This window comes from Pecten maximus, chromosome 16 (genome assembly GCF_902652985.1).
Source record: "Pecten maximus chromosome 16, xPecMax1.1, whole genome shotgun sequence".
NCBI lineage: Eukaryota > Metazoa > Mollusca > Bivalvia > Pectinida > Pectinidae > Pecten > Pecten maximus.
In genome coordinates, this window is record NC_047030.1 from 11,274,662 (window position 1) to 11,296,895 (window position 22,234).

Below are 22,234 nucleotides of genomic sequence, written 5' to 3' on the forward strand. Positions count from 1 at the left end.
CCACGTGTCACACCTACGTAACAGTGTTGGTGCTCTCGATCTGCTATCAACACACAGACACATATGTCGAGATCTCTCCGTTGGAAGTGAAAACAAACACCGTAATACAACTTTGTGTGGGACATTTTAATAATTTCGGTAAACACATCTCTCAGAAGATAGTCATATGGTTTTACATGGTAATTTTGATTCACTTAGCAGCACATCTAGATACCTACCGTCAGATATGTACGCAGCGCTGTATCATCAAAGGATTTTGATTTCAACTGTAAAAATAGTGGATGGAAATGAAAACAAAACAACCATAAATCAGTTGGTTCATATACATTTAATAATTCCATGGTCGTCAAGAGCTATGGTTCAGCTAAACTTACAGCGCGTTCACTGTATGAAGCCTTTACTTGCCATCGTCACGGGGCACGTTTGACACACAGGTGAACGCGCTCAGCCGTGACGAGGCCATCGGCAAGTATTCTGAAACAGATGAACGATTTATAGTTACAAGCGGTCTACTTTTACCAATTAAACCAAATTATATATAATTAGTGGTAATTACTAAATTGTACTGGAAAGAATAAACAGCTAGTGGTAAGAGTGATAAATCCGTGGAAAGACTATTAAAGCAGTGGTAATAGGAAACATTTTGCGGAAATATAAAAAATACAGTGGAAACTACTAAAAACCTCTGGTAGGTTAAGCCAAAAGTGGTAGGAATTTCCACTTTGGCGAGCGAATTTCCACTTTTCTAATCCCTAGTGGTACTGATTTGTATATCCAAATATTGAATATTGTGGTATATTGCATATCTCAATTATGTCAATGTGTATATGTGAATTTATTTGCTGTGTACAATATACAATGTACATGATATTATTTTGATAATACATACTGAGTAATCGTTCATGACTGCTTGTGGAAAGATTTTCCCTTTATGTTGTAGAGGTGTATCTGGTGTATGTGAATAACCAATGGAAAATGAAGTGTTTTCTCACTCCTTTTCAAAATTAGATGGGGGTTCATTTCAGAACGGGTAGTTGCTGATTTTTAAAGTCAGATAGCTGGTGTTTATTTAAGAAATAGACCGAAAGAATTTCAAGAAATGGATGGCAACAGATATAGAAAGATGGAGCATAAATTATACGATAATAATAAAAAGATTAATGATCATTATAGTCCAAGGCAAATCAGAATTGGCACAAAGACAGTTAAGCATCTTTGATTACAATTAGAATTTTTCAAAAACATGATGGTCGTAGTATACAAAAGATGATTTACCGATGCATTTTCTTTTTTGGCTATCCAAATGCTTTTGGTCTGGGTTAGGGGTTCGCCTTCCTTGCCTAGTAGGGACATTTGAACTGGGGCAGTCAGCATCCTTTTATGAGATTGATCTGGAGAGTTACTATCCCGAGACCTGTAAAAGACAGAAGTACAAAAGTTCCATTTCTATTTTCCAAACCTTATCTAAATAATGAATTCTCAAAACAAAATAATCTGACATTCTCAATATGATGTGAAATTTAGAACTCCCTCCACACCTCTTTTGCTTATTATGAACAATTTTCGTTTGAACAGTTTTCACATTTTTGATGAATTTCTGCAATTTTAAATGGGATCAAATCGGTGAAACTCATGCAAGAAATAAAAACTGTTCAAGCATGTTAGTGTACATGATAAGGAAAAATATAAGGTGAGGTTATCATTCATATACCAAAATCTGAAATTTTGATGTTTTACATAGGGTACACTCAATTGTAAAATGCGAGACTGTTGGGACTTTTTTGTTCTAAACCTGTTAAATTGCAATATATTTTGTAGCGAAATTTGGTGTGTGAAGACTTATTTCCACTGATAAGTATCCGTCATCCCTCGGGAAGCCGCTACAACCAAGCAATTTTACAGGTAAATAAAATGTGGGCTGTACACATGCATATGCACGGGTTAAAACAAAACACTGAATCCACAGTTCCTAGTTTTTAATTCTGTATTCAGAAACTTTAATAGATCTTATCCCAGTACAATGTTTACAATGTAGCATCAATTTGAATTCCTGCACACTCTTGAAATCTCTTCCTCTTGTCTCGCTGCTGTTCACTCTCTCTCCCAAATCCCTTGCTCTCATCTCCCCTCTCTCTCTCTATTTATATATCTCTATCACCCGAGCACAAATGTAGCCGGGTAAGATACTAACCCTGACACATTACCAAGATGGTAAAATACACTCCAGCTGTCGGACATACAGTACCACATTATTCTTTGGAGCAGGGCTACATGTAATACATCTAGCCCTGGCCCTCACTCACAAGTAGCCCTCTCACCCTCCAGCTGTCCCATGCCTCATTATATAATTAGAGGTCTGCGAGGCATGGGCACAGATGGAGCTACCACACTTGTGTACTCACTCTCATAATTTAAGGTATTGCTCCGGGGAGCCAGACTAGAGATAATACCTCGCTATCAAACAACCCTTGTTCCGCTCTCACTCTCCTGCTGTTCCGCACCTCACCAGAAGGCTGTGAAGTATGGAAACAGACGACATAACCATACTTGTTTATGCAAACTCTTACATTCTAAATTATCTTATCCCATCCCCTAGTGATCTGTATCAGGAGCCCAGCTTACTATATTATTATATCCAGCACGAGTCCGAGTGTCGGGGTACCTTTACCAGCGACAGAGTATAAGGTAATAAAACCAAGATGTACAATAATAAAACTATGTCACAAAAGCTTATGGTAATATGGGCACTACATATAAACAATGACAACCTAAACCTGCAAAATTTCATTTGTTGAAAAATTAAATGTGGGCTGATAAATTATGAATAATTTGTTCCTACCCATTCATGATACCATATAATCTCCCACATATATCCTTGATGTCATCCTCAGTCTTGCTCTCATCTGTCTGTAAAAGCATGATTCCAATGGCCTCAAACAGGTCATCAGGTGTGTCAATTTCATCATGTCCATCTTCAAGCAGACCTTCAAAATAGTCAAGGTTCAAATTAGCTCTGCAGTGTAATCAAATTTACAAGCATCTCGCTCCTTATCACAGTTATTTGTGGTGAATGTAAGTTGCAGAAAAAATGCATGGTCTGGGATGGAGAACATGTAGCCCTATATATTAGACATCATATCGCCAATGCGAGGATTACAATTATTGTAGTACCTAATAGTTATTTGAAAACCATCAACGAGATCTGAAACATGTGAAACACTGAAAGTGAAACTTATATCAATGAAAAATCATTTAAATGGAAAGGAAAACCTTCTTGTTAAAACTGATAAAAGTTTGTAATATTTTCTTTTTCATTTTTATCTCCTTTCAAATATATACAGTCTTCTATAAGACGTGATCCATCAAAAAGCCGGCAATACTGGCCATGTCATGATCAGCTGTCCCTTCGTGTGTTGTGCAATACTCCGATGTATTCATCAGATATTGATTGATTTCATGATGAATCTGAATGGAAATCATGAATGATTTTGATCTACTTGGTAAATAAATATATCGTTAACCACTATTCATACATAAGCATGGTTTACCATTTACATAATCGATGATTTCTGTGTCAATTGACGAAAAACATTCCGTCAGAATGGCTTCGTAGGCCGCCATGCTGTCAGATTATACTCTCTAAACAAAAATGGTCTTTGTAAATAAAATAATGTATGATATGAAAACAAAATCAATTTTTAAATTCTGTATTATGCAACTTTATTTTAAAACAAAACAAGCCTGACAATTTTCTTGTTGGTCTCTTATGCATAAATAGTAGCGATTGTTTAAAATATTAATTCTGTTAAAGAGTAACCGCCTATTAAAGGTGCATTCGATTTGCTAAATATAGAATCGAACTGCATAAGTGTTCTTTGTCTCACGTTGAATTTTTATAATATACTATAATATATTCGGATGTTATTAATGTATATATAAATTTCATATGAATTTTTGTTTATCATAAAATATTTGCACATATGTATGTTTATCATGCGAAATTTAATAGATTACATTTCGAATGCGCCGATGCATCACTTCAGGTTCTGCTTTCATTTATCCGGTATATCCGTTTCAGTCGGGAGAGTATCAAATTCATGAGTATGTCGTTTAGCTCAACCGAAATAAACGTAACTGACAATGGTTAAAGCAGACAATTTCATTTGATATCCGGCTTACTTTTAATTGAAACGCAACAGAAATTTTGTTATGTCAATGTATGATACCGAATCTTAATTTAAAATTCGAGCATGTTTTAATTGTAACATATAACATATATGATATAAAACAACAGAAAAAGCACGAAAAACATAAACAGGGACGCATATAAATACATAGTATGGTCATGCAAAGCAGGTATTGTAACAGACAGACAGACAGGCAGGCAGGCAGGCAGGCAGTTAGTTAGTTAGTTAGTTAGTTGTATACGGGCCCACCCACTACCTGGAGATAAGCAAATGAAGTAAATACAGTATATTTTTATACTATACGTGATGTATCTTGGGGAAAACGACGGATACCTGACGTATTTTATATAATAGTTAAATTGTTTTAAGTGCAGTGTAGGGAAAACGACGGATACCTGACGTATTTTATATAATAGTTAAATTGTTTTAAGTGCAGTGTAGGGAAAACGACGGATACCTGACGTATTTTATATAATAGTTAAATTGTTTTAAGTGCAGTGTAGGGAAAACGACGGATACCTGACGTATTTTATATAATAGTTAAATTGTTTTAAGTGCAGTGTAAAGATTTATTTGGTACATCAACACTTTACAGTACGTATAAAACAATAACAACTTGCATTGTTTACCTGGCAATCCATGTAACAATGCAAAGGGAATTGTTCCGGAAGCTTGAGCATTCTATGCATAATGTCACTTACATAGAATGCAAAATATTCTGTGAAAACGAAAGCACTAGGCCAGAGCTGTATATACTAACTAAATTTCTGATTAGGTATATGAGCGAGCATTACAGACTTCACATCTTTTCCTCGGTGTGATTATGATGCTCCACCATACCATTTAGCTAACAAGTTTCCTGAACATGTACCTCTGAATACCATGTATTGTATTTCTTATTTCAGCAGTTGACATTGTCTCCTTGTGATAGCGCGGAATTGACGCCGACTTGATAGTGCTACCTCACTGAAGCATACTGTCAAAGACGCACAACAGAAAACCACCCGGTTTATACTGATGACGGGCGATCTAGTCGCCTCACTCCCAAGCTGGCGTAGTATGTCTCGGGGGCGATGAAACACAGCCTTGTAATACTTAATAGTGATATATTTACATTCTGTGTTGCATTTGCCTATTTGTCGTTAGTAAACCAAATTGTATCATGAGAATGTATACTAACGGGCGACATTCTATTTATCTGTCACCCAAATTGTATTCATGTCGACTGTATACTACCATTTGGTAACAGTTCAATGCTTAAGATAAACTAACAATTGTATATGATTTGACGCCAAGTTTGGGCCGCGGTGGCTGGGTGGTTAAGGTGTCTAAACACGTTTTCACTAGCCATCTAGACAGACGGTTTTACTCCGGGTACTAAGGCTTTCCTCCATCTCCAAAACCTGGCACGTCCTTAAATGGCCATAGCTGTTATAGGACGTTAAACAAAATGAGCCAACCAAACGTCAAGATATCAGCAGGGACCCTAGCAATACATCAATTTTATTTATAACATGGCTGAATCACGAGTTAGCAATACAAGTAAAACAACACGGTAGTAGCACTAACTTGGATGATGGACGAGGTTACAGCATTTAAACCAAAATTCCACGGCTGCCAACTGCTGGGCGTTAAAGTGATGTGCAATCTCTATATATGGCTTGAATGAGACTGCGGTTTTAATGATTAGCATTGTATGCTTGTGTGAAATTCATCTAGACTTCCTCTTTATGATCAAGATAAATAACACCAACTACATGTACCTTATGATCAGCCTTCCAGTGCGGCCTACGATCTGAACCACAGGTGCTTGCATAGAAAATGTGATGTTCATTTTTTTTTATATGACAGTGGTATGTGTAATCTGTTAAGTACAAACAGATTACACATACCACTGTCATATAAAGAAAATGAAAATCACATTTTCTATGCAAGCGCCTGTGTATTCAACAGGCCACTTTCCACCGAAATATATCGCAGGTACATTGCCATGACATCCCATCTGATCCCTTAATTTAACAGCTTGCATCATCAAATAAGATTGTCATTAACTGGTATGGCACAGCCTGGAAATCATATTTCACGCGGTTGACTACAAGGAATTGGTGGGTCATTGGAGAAATAGAACCACCGATTTTTATAACCATTAGCAATCACCCGAATGGATGACATTCTGATTTCTAGATCTGCCGATTAAGCTGGAAAATATGCAGCTTTCATTCTCTGTGTTTATGCTTTTTGATTATTTCTTAATATTCAGTTTTCTCATTTTGTGGACTTGATCCCATCCTTCTTCACTGCACGTCATAAAATGAGCGAGCTAAAGTTAGCAGGGGATTCGTTATTCGTTATTGGGGATTCAGTTCTATAAGTTTAGTTGATATTTCTTTCTACTGACATTTGACGTTGGGATTCACATAACGAATCTGCTGCAGTAGTGGATTGGGGATTCAGTTATTATGTTCAACGTATTGTTCTTATAAATCATGATAGGGGATTCGAACAACGAATCCGTTGCTAACTTCAGCCCGCTATGTAAATGTCGATGCCAGGCTATGGTGTTGTTAACGTGATAACTTCTAGCACCGATTTCTTTCTTGGTTTCCTCATTTGACAAGCTTACAACCGATCTAAAATAAATGAGGTACTTTGCGTGTCATTGTTTCGAAAACTGACTCACAGACGGCCCCTCTCTAGTTCTTTTCTTCACTCTTTTTATTCATTTCCTTGATAAATGTACATGGTCACGTTTACTTTCCGATGTATTGTTTTACTTCACCCCTAACACTACCTCCCACCGAAGGAATTTCAACCTGAGAAAGACTATCCTATAAGCATAACTTTCACTGTTGACTGACGAAAATGATGGTCACTCGTAATCCTTCTTTGGTCTCACTTCGAATACATATCCTTGGCTACCTTCGCCAACAAGACCAAGCTGCATATATGTATAGTAAGCTATTCAAAACATGGTTTTCTTGAGAGTTCATAGAAATTCCAAGGGTCAAAGGTCAAAGGGTGCAAATACACAAATTCAATATGAGAGTGGAATTATTGTTTTTGCAGTCAAATTCTTTATAATATGACACTAAACTCACCGTTTGCACATATGAAAATCCTTGCGAAAATGCCTTTTACTTTTTCTTTGGATGTAAATTGTATAAATTGGAAAGATTAAATATGTTTCAAATTTTATATGCCTTAGGTTTGGTTTTGGATTTAGAACTTCTCCTGTTTAGAATTTCAAATCTTTATGTGAACCTAAACTCTCTTGTGTTCCGACATGTGAAAAACTACATCAAATCCAGCAATACATTTTGATGTGTACTTTTGTACTCTTTCTTGCGAACTTGTCCACGTCAGACGTTCTATATGTTTATGCCTATCTCAATGTTTTCATTGGTGGGAGAGGGCGTCTATAAGTCGAAAAAAACTTGTATCTGATCCTTTGTCTCCATTTGGCAATAACATATGTTTAAAGTCAAAATGAACAATGATCGAGTAGCACATGTATAATCTTTGGTGACAAGGTGCTCACTCTCCAGCCCCAGATGATTAAAATATATATATCAACTTATTATTAACAAGACTCTTCAATTTCGATTTAAACCCGATTTAAACATTACAGTTTCCATTTTAATGTTAACGAATGTTTGCTAGATCCCCTTAAAGTCAGCAAACCGTTTATATTTGTATTGTGTATGCATTCTCGTTGAAAACAGACTATTCTTTTTTTTTTTTTTTTTTTTTGTGAGCGAAGATTCCTCAATGCAACTGCTCGACGTTGATTGGCTGGTGCTTCCCTGGCGGAAGCAATAATAAATGTCTGACGGTGACAGAACACTGACTATAGTCGGTGAGACGTAAAAAGGATCGGTGATCTGTCTTACATCCATTAAAATGTCAGCCAATCGCCAGTATATGTGTATAATGTGATTCCGGATATATTTGTTCTGATCCCTACTCATTATCGCTGTTTCGTGTTAATTGTGTATATTAGTTTATACCACCATAGGTTGGTGTTATTCAATTCCCAAGGCATGAAATAATCATTACAACTGTTGAATAACATTCATTTTATACAACAAGTGGAATAAAATGTAAATGCGTTTTGATTGATTGACACGGTGAATTTTGACCGAGACTATTTTTTTAATCACGTGGTTAAATGCGATTTGATTGGCTAATACTTGAAGGCCGCTTCACAAGATCATTGAAATGATAACGCACAAGAAGTAGTTCACAACATTTTTGTCATATTATAAAAAAGAAATTGTGTAGATTTTTATCATTTTTTTCCTTTTAAAAGAGTGAACTTGCTTATTATTTGTTATGATTTGTAATAAATTGTAATATCTCCATATATTTCCAATTTTTTTAGTTTTGCATATTAATACGCGGCAGTTCAATAGTTCACACGTGACCGTGCAAAATTCATTTTAGCCGTGCAATAGTTCAAAATATAGCTTCTACGCATATTTAAGGAAAATCAAATCCATAATGTAATACTAGGAACTATTGCACGGCTAAAATGAATATCGTACGATCACGTGCGAACCATTGAAAACCGCGTGACATTTTGGAATTAAGTCTTACTCTTTCAAGCGCTTGTCACTCACTACCAGACGACAGTCATGGCGAATTTGATTCTAGGTCTACAGGAAAGTCGAGATTTCAGTGATTCTAAGTGAATTAAAACAAGTAGGTATACCTTGGGCGATATATAAATCATGATATATTTGTATAATATAGCTTATGCGTATAGCTAAAGAAAATAATAATAGCCAATATTGATGGGTGCCTTTGACTCTGATAAACTTTTTTTGTCGTGATTTGTTTGGTTGGTTGAAAAGTCATGTGAATTATTTGACCGGTCTTACCTTCAAATCTCCATAACGTAGTATATATTTGTAACGATGATCTGTATTTTAATAAGATTATTTTCTTTATAGTATGGAATAACGTTTTCAATTTGACAATGAAACATCATTCTTTAAAATTGAAATAATACAAATTACAGTGTCAATATACAGAATTCATCAATATATTCTCACAAGCAAAGTCTCGGTCACAACCGGCCATACTTCCATACATGTACTTCCACTACACGGGGCACCTTTGGGTCTTCTTACGTGATTTTGAGCACGCACACCGCCCTTAAAAACATCGATGGCCTTTAAGCATGTACAAAAACTCGACGATTTCCCAAGAAACGTGAAGGACGCAAGTGTGACGTGCTCCCGACGAAATGAACACGAATGTACAAAACATCTCAGGTGACAGTGCGGCCATGGCGTTCTGTTGTGGCCGAGACTAAACGTATCCTTGTTCAAAGGGAAATATCTATATACAGTCAAACGTTGTTATCTCGAACTCTGATGACTTGAAGACCTTAATCACTCGAGGTTTACATTCAGTTTCAACAGTAAACATCCTATTTGAAACATACTCAGTTATCACGAATATTCGGGATATTTCGAAGTTTTTTATCCAGCTGACTTTCGAGATAACGAGGTTTGACTATATATATTTGTATATATGAACAAGGTTCCACAGAAGTATAGACAATAAAACATGTATATTTATATATTATTTTTAATTTTGGTTTTTGGATTGCATAACAGAAATACAAATGAATACACATTTAAAATTACTTAAACAACAGATGCGTAATGAATATATTTTTTTGAATATTTCCAATTAATCATTAAACGTAAAAAAGACGTCTATAATAACATTATTTAAATGATAAAACAATATGTGTACAAACAATATTAAAAAAGGGCAAATTCTGTACAGTAACAAATGTATTTCTTTACTAAAAATACATAACGACTAGTAAAGATCATAAAACAAAAAACAATCGTCGAGAATTGTCAGGAAATGTCAAAGGTTTGCTGTTACTTAAAGACATAAACTCAAACTTTTATTTACTGTTTCTAACAATAAACTTATCATTGAAACATTGAAACATGTTAATTATATCTGTCTTGTCTTTTCCTCTGATATTTTAACATTCAAATCTAAACCAAATACTGCGAACGGTATATATATATATATATATATACAATATATGTATAGGTGAACAAAATCGTAATTAATTAGTGCTATCTCTGTCTTCTAAGGTTTTCATACAGCAAGATTGACACGCGGTTCACAAACACTTGCCTATCATGCACAGGCCCTTTCACGAGATGAGATGTACCGAGAATGAAATCGTGAGACTTATTGATATTTTTGTTGACAAAATCTTCTTTGAGTTTGGTGTCAGGATTCCTCCTGCCTTATTGCTTTCCTCAACCTAGTTCATTGGTTCAACAGGAATATTCATACTTTTCTAATTGGTCTTGGGCGTGTTCCAAATTTCGCGGTTTCAGTGATAGTTTTTCGGTTGCTTTTAGAATATTTACCACACAGCATTTCGAGGGATGCAAATTTTAAAAAGTGGGAAATGTAGTCAGTATGATTTCTTCGGAGTTCTATTTCTTTTGTGCGATACGAAGATCGACGTGTTCGATCCTCGTCAATACGCCTGGTGGTTCCATTGTCACCACCCTATTGCTCATTTCGAGGACGTGACACAAATTGTATAGATTTAGTCGTGACCTATATTTATATGGTGGATGTCACCATGACCTAGATTTACATGGCGGATGTCGTCGTGACCTAGATTTACATGGCGGATGTCGTCGTGACCTAGATTTACATGACGGATGTCGTCATGTCCTTTATTCATATGGCGGGTGCCACCATGATCTACATTTACATGAAAGGTGTCGACGTGACCTAGATTTACATTATGGGTGTCGCTGTGACCTAGATTTACATGAAGGGTCTCGTCATGGCCTAGATTAATATGACGGGTGTCGTCGTGGCCTAGATTTACATGACGGGTGTCGTCATGACCTATATTTACATGACGGGTGTCGACGTGGCCTAGATTTATATCGCGGATGTCGTCATGACCTATATTTACATTACGGGTGTCGTTGTGACCTAGATTTACATTACGGGTGTCGACGTGGCCTAGATTTATATCGTGGATGTCATCATGACCTATATTTACATAACGGGTGTCGTTGTGACCTAGATTTACATTACGGGTGTCGTAGTGGCCCAGATTTACATGACGGGTGTCGTCGTGGCCTAGATTCAATGACTGGAGCGTCGTGGCCTAGATTAATTTGACGAGTGTCGACGCGGCCTAGATTTATATCGCGGATGTCGTCATGACCTAGATTTACATAACGGGTGTCGTCGCGGCCTAGATTTACATTACGGGTGTCGTTGTGACCTTAATTTACATAACGGGTGTCGTTGTGACCTAGATTTACATAACGGGTGTCGACGTGGCCTAGATTTACATAACGGATGTCGTCGCAGCCTAGATTTATATGGCGGATGTCGTCGCGGCCTAGATTTACATGACGGGTGTCGTTGTGACCTAGATTTACATGACGGGTCTCGTTGTGACCTAGATTCACATGACGGGTGTCGTCGTGACCTAGATTTACATAACGGGTGTCGTTGTGACCTAGATTTACATGACGGGTCTCGTCATAGTCTAGATTAATATGAAGGGTGTCGACGTAACCTATATTTACATGACGGGTGTCGTCGTGACCTAGATTTACATAACGGATGTCGTCGTGACCTAGATTTACATAACGGGTGTCGTTGTGACCTAGATTCACATGACGGATGTCGTCGCGGCCTAGATTTACGTGACGGGTGTCGTTGTGACCTAGATTTACATGACGGGTCTCGTTGTGACCTAGATTCACATGACGGGTGTCGTCGTGACCTAGATTTACATAACGGGTGTCGTTGTGACCTAGATTTACATGACGGGTCTCGTCATAGTCTAGATTAATATGAAGGGTGTCGACGTAACCTATATTTACATGACGGGTGTCGTCGTGACCTAGATTTACATAACGGGTGTCGTCGTGACCTAGATTTACATAACGGGTGTCGTTGTGACCTAGATTCACATGACGGATGTCGTCGCGGCCTAGATTTACGTGACGGATGTCGTCGTGACCTATATTTACATTACGGGTGTCGACATGACCTATTTTTACATTACGGGTGTGGTCATGACCTATATTTACATTACGGGTGTCGTCGTGACCTATATTTACATTATGGTTGTGGTTGTGACCTAGATTTACGTTACGGTTGTGGTTGTGGCCTAGATTTACGTTACGGTTGTGGTTGTGGCCTAGATTTATATGACGGGTGACCCGGTGACCTAGCTTTACTCGACAGGTGTCGTTGATGAAGCATGGGTTGGTTACTCTTCAGGAACACCTGGTCTGAATCTTGGACTTTTCCAATCAATGCTAACCATGCAAGTATTCATACTAATTGTTTTCTATATTATTCTCTCGTTTCATTGATCTTGGGGAAGGATAAAGGTTTCGCTTACACATCTGTGTTTTTTTGTGTCAATATATATACAATGATGTGCACGACTGGCGGAAAATATGGAAACCTTAATAATAATGTAAATATTTAAATATATATATACAGTGGAACTTCGTTAACTCGAACTCGGATAACTCGAATACCCCGCTTAACTCGAAGTACCTCGCCGGTCCCGGCCGAATTCTCTCTTTATCTTAGTAAAAAAAAAAACTCGGATAATTCGAATTCGGATAACTCGAAAAACTCGGATAATACGAAGTAAAAATTTGGTCCCAACAATAAAAAATCTCACTTGAAATGTTCGAATAACTCGAAGTATAATTTTCGTCGATCGGTGGCAAACGCCGACATTTTTTAAGAGCTAAATTCCGTTTGTAATACTGAACATATCGGCACTACTAACCTACATGCTATTATAAGTGTTTCATAAATTCATAAAAGAAATTGTCGGTTGAATCTTATAACAACAAGTCTTGGTGATAAAAAGTACTGCTTTACTTACATCAGGTAATTTCCCAAGGCGGTCGCCGATATCAGTTCACACGATAGTCAACAACTCACCTACCCGTTCGCTCAAGCGGAACTAATCTCTGACACACCGGTAGATCTACCCGGCTGATGTTTTTACAGGTGTAGAAATGACACGGTCACCGGCGCCTATTAAATCTTTAAACTGCTGAAACAATAGCGTAATTACTGCCGAGGTGTTCAGAGTACAACTGTAACGGCCAGTGCTGTCTATTAAATCGGATAAAACGCCAACTCAGTTACAGTAACATTTTATACGCACATGCGCAGCCCAACTTCCGGTGCTAATACACATGGAAATGGCGTGGTTATCAATAAAAAGTAAGTAGGCCGATCAAACAGTATTTTATATATGTCCAATAAAAGGGGTTTTTTTATAATTTTTTTTATTTTCCAAAAACACATATATCATTAACAGTCAATAATTTTAATATATCACATGCACACTACTGCCATAATCTTTTAACAATTATCCTAACTACTCACACTCATCTTCATCCTCATCATATCATCCTCATCCTTATCATCAGCATCACCATCCAATCATTATCATCATCATCAAATCATCATCATCATCATCATCATCATCATCATCATCATCAAATCATCATCAGCATCAAATCATCTTCAATAGTCATCATCCTCATCTGCAATAATCATCCTCGTTCTCACCACCACCATCATCATCAATCCTCATCAAACATCAATCTTCATCATCATCATCATTCAATCACCAGCATCCTCACCATCATCATCATCATCATAATCATTCAATCATCATCACCATCATCATCCTACTCATCATCATCATCATCATCATCATCATCATCATCATCATCATCATTCAATCACCATCATCATCATCAATCAACATGCATCATCATCATGATGATTCACCCTCAATAAAACTCACAATTTTATCATCTTCAGCAGCAGCAGCAGCAGCAGCAGCAGCAGCAATATTCACATCATAGGCGCAATTCATAATCAATGACATATGTGTAACATAATTTTTTTTTTTCTTTCTCACACACACTCGCAGTCACAACAATATAGACTTTTGCACTTTCAAATACACATCAACACACACACGCACCCTCATCACACACAAACATACACAAAAGCAAACACTTTTGTACATAATATTTAGAAGAGAGAGAGAGAGAGAGAGAGAGAGAGAGAGAGAGAGATGTGCCATTTTGTATAATAACAGATTATCGCAGTGTGCTTAATAACATACAAAATAAAAAGACAAAAAAAAAATAGTTAAGTATTGTCAAGAGTTGGGTGTTGTCTGTAAAAGTTTATCCCATTTTTTCCATCTATTATGAAATGTTTCTATATTTCCCTTATCTTTACCAATAAAAACATATTTTTGAATATTGTAATTATCTCTAATAGTAAGTTTCAGTGCTTGTACCGATAGAATTTGCTGTAAACATCTTGTTCTATAGATGTACTGCTTCATAATGAGTAATATAAGATTATCTGTTTTATAATATATATTTTTCTTGTTTCTCATGCCAAAAATGAAAGTTTCTTTATTGAAAGTAAATGGAATCAATAGCGTATCTAGCAAAAATTCAAAGTTATCAAAAAATGACTGTACTTCTTTGCATTCCCATAATAGATGTACAATTGTTTCTGATTCTGTTTTACAGAAGAAGCAGATTGGACTACCAGTCAATCCGATTTTGAATAAATATGAATTAGTGGTTAATATATGTTGGTTTATTCTATATTGGAGCCACTGTAATTTAGAACTTTTAGTAACTTCGAAAGGGATCATAAATATATTCTTCCAAGTTTCATCATCTAATTCAAACATTCTATTCCATTTCTTTTTTCCTGTAGATATATTATTGTTTAAAGAAAGTATGTTATAGAAATCTTTAGAGCCCTTAATATTTCTAAAAAAAAATTCTAAATGAATGGGTACTAATGGATAAGTTAGATTTTCATTTTCTATATGCTTGTGAGCAGTGTATTTCCTAATAGAGTTTATTATACCATGGTATGTAAGGAAGTTGGTATTGATATTGTATTTATCTTTAAATTCCTGAAAAGTATAAAAAGTATTTAAATTTGGCAATTTAAATAAATCATTGATTATAAAAATCCCCTTCTGATACCATTTCTTATAAAACACCATTTTATTATTTACTGTTAAGTTTTTATTAAACCAGATGGGTGTTTTCATTATTGAAAAATTCCTATTTACTAAAAATGTCTCTTCTTTCTCTTTAAGGCATCCCCAAGATTTGAACACATCTTTCCAAAATTTGTTTTTGCATTTCATTTCACATTTTCTGATGTATCCTGATCCGAAATTAGCTAACATACCTATATCAATACTTCTGCCTAAGATTAGTTGCCATTTACTTGCTTTAGAGTATAACCTTCTAATCCATGATAACTTTAGCGCCTTTATAAAAGAATATATATCAAGCATTTTCAAACCCCCTTCTGTATAGTCTTTTATGATAATGTCCCTTTTCACCTTGTCTATTTTACTATTCCAAAGAAAGCTATAGAGTTCTGTGTTTAGTCTTTTGATAAATGCTAAATCAGGATCAGGTAGAGCTATAAAAAGGTGGTTAAATTGTGATACCAAAAGAGATTTAATTATATGTATTTTACCAATAGGAGTAAGTATCCTTTTATTCCAATTATTCAAAAGAGATTTAAGTTTAACCAATTTCTTGTCAAAGTTCATTTTAGTCATTTTATGTAAATCTACATGGAAGTCAATACCCAATATGTTAAATTTTTGGTTTCCCCAATGTAGGTTCCATTCTGGGCAAAATTGTTCTTCACTATATTTCATGCTACCTATCCATATTACTTCTGTCTTGCTTTTATTTATTTTTAACCCAGATATATCTGCATATCCTTTTAACTCATCCAATGTCTCTCTTAATGAATTTCTAGATCCATCAAGGATAACTGATGTATCATCTGCATATTGAGATAACAGTAGTGGAGTATCTTCTATATTTATTCCTTTAATATTATCATTATTTCTTATTCTAATTGCTAGGACTTCAGCACATAAAATGAATAAATATGGAGATATAGGATCACCTTGTCGACATCCACGTTTGATATTAAAAAATGAAGATAAATTGCCCCCCTGATTTACAGATGAATTTGAACCATTTTGAAAAATATGAACCCAGTTCTTTATATCATCCCCAAAGTTAAAAAAATCAAGCACTTTATCAATAAAATCCCAACTAACCGAGTCAAAGGCTTTTTCAAAATCTATTGTGAGTAACATTCCAGGAATATCATTCTCTTCGGAATAGTGCATAATATCATATATAACTCTAGTGTTTTCACCTACATACCTACCTGAAATAAAACCAGACTGATCAGTATTGATAAGTTTATCTAACACTTTTCTTATTCTATTTGCAATTGAACATGAAGCAATTTTATAAATTGTATTCAGAAGTGAAATGGGTCTCCAATTCTTCAAGTATTGTCTTGGCTTATCTCCCTTTGGTAAACATGTTATGATTCCCTGTTTTTGTGTAACAGATACATTTTTAATATCAAATCCATATTGAATTGATCTTACTACAAAATGACCTAATTGTTTCCAAAAACATTTAAAGAATTCTACTGTAAAGCCATCAGATCCTGGACTTTTATTATTTTTCATATTTTTTAGAGTTTGAGATGCTTCACTTAAAGTAATGTTATCCTCTAAACTGTTTGTTTCTATAAAATTCAATTTTGGTATATTATTTACATTAAGATATTCATTCAAATTTATATTTTGCAATAATTGGAAATTATTGTCTTCTGAATACAATCTTTCATAATATTGCTGCACTTCATTTAAAATTTCCTCTTGATTCCTGATTATTTCTCCACCATCTTTTTCTATGACTGGTATAATTTTTGTAACAAAATTCCTATTTTCTAAATTGAAAAAATACCTGGTAGGTTTTTCACCTTCTTCAACCCATTTTACTTTAGACCTCAAAATGTTCCCTTTAAGTTTATACTTTCTAATTGATTCTAATTCTTTTTGGCAGGCCTCTAATTCTTCTAAATTTACCTTCTCCTGAGCTTCTATTTTTATAATTTTTTCCCAGAGATCTTGCTCTTGATTATTTCTTTGTTTTTTCTTATAAGACGCATATGAAATGGTTTTCCCTCTAATTTCAAATAAAATAGTTTCTAAAAAGAGTTGATCGTTTATTGTAAACTGAATATCTTGGTTTGGAATATCATCTACACTATTCAGATTATAAATAGGCACAACATATTGTGTTTTTACATCTAGAATATGTTTATTAATTAATTTCAAATAATCTAAGTCATGAAGTAAGGAATTGTTGAATTTCCATAGACCTTTGCCTTTCTTGAATTCATTAAATTTTACTGTAATACATGGAATGGAATGATCAGATCTATAGCCTGGGTCAATATTTGCTTTTTGTATACAAGATAAAAGGTTCTCAGAAATTAAAAAATAATCTAATCTTGCTTGTTTTATTGGACTTCTTCTCCTCCATGTGTATCTTTTACTATCTGGGTGGTGTTCTCTATATATGTCAATAAGCCCCATTTCCTCTATTATTTCAATAACTCTTTCTCTCGCTCTAGGGTTGTTAACTTGCCTATAATTATTACAGTCTAAATCAGGATTCAATACTAAATTTAAATCTCCACAGATAATAAATGAATCATTATTGAACTCTGATATAGTATCTACAACCTTATCATAAAAAATAGGTGTATCTAAATTTGGGCCATATATAGTAACAAGGGTAAATCTCTTTTCATCCGTGATAATATCTAGCGCTAAAAAATTGCCATCTGGACTTCTCTTTTCTTTTATAACTTTTGCTTCAAAATTATTATTGAGTAAGATTGCAACCCCCCTTGAATTAGAGTTAAAAGAACTGAAGTAACAGGAGTAGCCCCATTCTGCTCTAATAATACTTTCTAAATCTATAGTAAAATGAGTGTCTTGTATACAATAAATATTAAAGTTCATATCCCTCAAATATGCAAATACATCCTTACGTTGTGTCCAATAAAAGGTAATGGTTCTGTTACGTTTTGTATGCAATCTGTGTTAAACTTAAACGGTTATTTGTTTTGACATTAATAACTTGTTATTTTGTCGAATTCCGTTTTATCGTTTACCTTTTGCAAACATGACTTGCACATCAGATCGTTATTGAAGTGACTAAGTGAAAGAAACTTTATCGTGACTGTATATCGGCAAAACTACACCAAATTACAAGTGACATAACGAAACATTACATATATATTTACATGTATTGACCAGTCTTCACACTAAACTGATGAGCGACAGAGCGAAGTTATAATGATTATATAATGTTGACAAATATTGACCAAACTTTTCACCAAAAACGATAACTCGCTTAATTCGAACACTCGGATAACTCGAAGTTTTTTCGTGGTCCCGACGACTTCGAGTTAACGAAGTTCCACTGTATATATATATATATATTCTTAGGCGCGAAAAAAATGTCGAGGACCAAATATGTATTAAAAGAATATTTATAGCACTTCAAAGTTATGCGTTACAATTTTTTGGACACGGGAGTCATAATTTTCGTTTCATAATTAACCATCATCTTGCCGCGAACTTTAAACATGTGGAAACGCGAAAAAATAAACGCACAAATATGTCGAAATTCATGGTATGGTGAACGAACTACAAACTATATAATAAGTCATGATACACAAGGACAGAATACTGGCAGTACATGCTCCCTCACATAAAGTATATACTTATCAATTAAAAACAGAACCGAGCTTCACACTTTTCCATGTCTTGAGTAGTTTCTTCTAATGAACACAATTGACATAGAAGTTTACCACCAACTGACCAATCTAAAAACGAAATGAATCAGAACACAATCACATAAATAAATATGTAAATAAATAATCAATAATCAATAATAAAGAAATTAAATAAATAAATACATAATAAAAAACAAATAAAATAAATAGATAAATATATATTGTATTTCGATCATTTATAATTGAACTTTCCATACACTTATGTGAAATCTAATATGAATACGAGCACCTTTTCATTTACACGTAAAAATAAAATATATATGGATATGTTAATAGCTTTATACTTTAAACCCTTACCATGAGAGTCTATCGTATCTCTAATGTCTCTATCTCTGTTAGTAATGATGGGCGTGGTCATTGGTTTACATTTCCAGTGATTAAACTCAATTTTACCTGTCAAGTGAGAAACAGACATTGTCAAATAATTAATACAAATATAAACAATACACATGTACAGACATTGTCAATTAATTAATACAAATATAAACAATACACATGTACAGACATTGTCAAGTAATCAATACATATATAAACAATACACATGTACAAACATTGTCAATTAATCAATACATATATAAACAATACACATGTACAAACATTGTCAATTAATTAATACATATATAAACAATACACGTGTACAGACATTATCAAACAATTAATACATATATGAACAAAACACATGTACAGTTTTGTTTGAAAATGATAATTAACTCTTGTACCGAATAACTACACTGTCCTTCAAACATCCTATAGACCTCATGCAGATGATTCATGGCCTAACAGGTTGGCCAACATGACTGCCGAATTTCGCAATCGAAATCTAATTTTAAAACAGACATACGGCGTCTATTTAAACTTACTCACTTTATCAAATATATTATAATGTTACAATGTATTTTCTTTAACGAAGACTATTTGTAATGAACATGTACTTAACTTATTCTTATCAAGAGTTTTCGACTGCTTTTGGAAATTTTACAAAACAGCATTTTGCGGGATGCAATATAATATTCATGTGGTGTTCGGGATTCTGCTGACCGGATGGCAGTTGTGTGATAGGTAGGGCTGGACTTAATTTAACTGCATGTACATGATTTTATCACAGATTTGATCACGATCCGTATCTATTTAAAACATTGCAAGCTAATGATGTTTATAGTATTTTTAAACAAACAGTTTAATAATTTATACAAGATCCGGTTACAAATGCTGATGTCTGTTTCGCTTATGTATTTCACATGGAATATTTAAAACGTCTCTACGACATGAAACATGCTTGTGATAAATGATATTATGGATTATATTCATGCGCTGTTTCGAGCAATTTCTGGTACAATATACTTACACCAGACATAAAGAGGAATATAATAAGTTTCATCAACTTATACTTAACATAAAGAGGAATAGAATAAGCTTTATCTACTTACACATGATATTAAATGGAATGGAAGAAGTGCCATCTACATACACATGACATAAAGCAAAACATAATAAGTGCCATCTACTTACGCATTACATTACGAGGAATAGAAAACTATCACCTACTTACATATGACAGGAAAAGAATAAGTGCCATCTACTTACACATGACATAAAGCGGAATAGAAAAAGTGTCACCTACTTACGCATTACATTAAGAGGAATAGAAGAAGTGTCATCTTCCTTACGCATGACATGAAGAGGAATGAATAAGTGTCACCTACTTACATACGACATAAAGCGGAAAATAATATCATCACCTACTTACACATGACATAAAGCGGAATATAATATTATCACCTACTTACACATGACATAAAGAGGAATAATTGTCATCTTCTTACACGACATCAAGAGGAAAAGAATAAATGTCATCTTCTTAGACTACTTACACATTACATTAAGAGTAACAGAAGAAGTGTCATCTACTTACACATTACATAAAGCGGAATGTAATGACTGTCATCTACTTACACATTACATAAAGCGGAATGTAATGACTGTCATCTACTTACACATTACATAAAGCGGAATGTAATGACTGTCATCTACTTCCACATTACATTAAGAGTAATAGAAGAAGTGTCATCTACTTACACATTACATAAAGCGGAATGTAATGACTCATCTACTTACACATTACATAAAGCGGAATGTAATGACTGTCATCTACTTACACATTACATTAAGAGGAATACAATTGAAATAAGTGTCATCTTCCTACACATGACATATAGAGGAATAGAATAAGTGTCACCTACTTACACATGACATAAAGCGGAATATAATAACTGTCATCTTCTTACACATGACATAAGGAGGAATTATTGTCATCTTCTTACACGACATCAAGAGGAAAAGAATAAATGTCATCTACTTACACAACAAATAAAGAAGAATAAATGTCATCTGCTTACACATCACATGAAGAGGACTAAATGTCATCTACTTACACATCACATGAAGAGGACTAAATGTCATCTACTTACACATCACATGTTGAAGACTAAATGTCATCTACTTACACAACAAATAAAGAAGAATAAATGTCATCAGCTTACACATCACATGAAGAGGACTAAATGTCATCTACTTACACTTCACATGAAGAAGAATAAAGGCCATCAACTTACACGTCACATAAAGCAGAAGAAAATCGTTGTCATCTTCATCATCGATCAGAAGGTTTTGCATCAGTTCTTTCAGTGGGATCCTCGATTCCTTCAGAATTTGTTGTCCCTCCGTCAGGTGCTGTTGGTCAATATGGTCATCTTCGGAAATATTCGATAGCAAGTCACTCTGGACATATCTGTGTTCACTGGGGATGTGTCGACCAGTTACTAAAGCTAACACTACTACATAGACAGCGAGCACCTCAACATTAAGCATAGCTGCCATCTTATAGTTCATTTCTTCACAGGTTCTAATCAGGAAGTCCTTGGTCGAGAAGCGTAACTACAGCTTGGTACTCAGCATATGCTACAGGTAAGGGATATGGCTTCCTAACGCGCCAAGACTAAATAGACAAGGGAGTCAGAATAAAGTATCCTTTTATTCGGAAAATTTTATAATAATATGAGTACTTATTTAATACACTTTCAGAGATGAGCACTCAAAATCATCGTCACATTTCTGCTACGTAATTTGTGTTAATTATTCAAAGAGGTTAAGTAATCATCCTGATATCTCATTATGTCATAGTATTATATACCGGCTCGTTATGTGACCTTGCTGTCAAACTTTTGTTTACAAAAGGA

General features: G+C 34.7%; 1 protein-coding gene across 1 annotated transcript in view; it reads right to left on the reverse strand.

Annotated features, from left to right (window-relative positions):
* Positions 1-3,630, reverse strand: part of LOC117345292 (ATP-binding cassette sub-family F member 3-like) — a 30,381-nt gene extending 26,751 nt beyond the window's left edge. The window contains exons 1-3 of the mRNA XM_033908351.1: positions 3,549-3,630; positions 2,840-2,984; positions 1,276-1,414 (exon numbers count right to left, since the gene is read on the reverse strand). Of these exons, the coding sequence (XP_033764242.1) occupies positions 1,276-1,414; positions 2,840-2,984; positions 3,549-3,621 (357 nt within the window). The 5' untranslated portion in view covers positions 3,622-3,630. The remainder of the gene's footprint in view (positions 1-1,275; positions 1,415-2,839; positions 2,985-3,548) is intronic.
* Between the last annotated feature and the right edge of the window lie 18,604 nt (positions 3,631-22,234).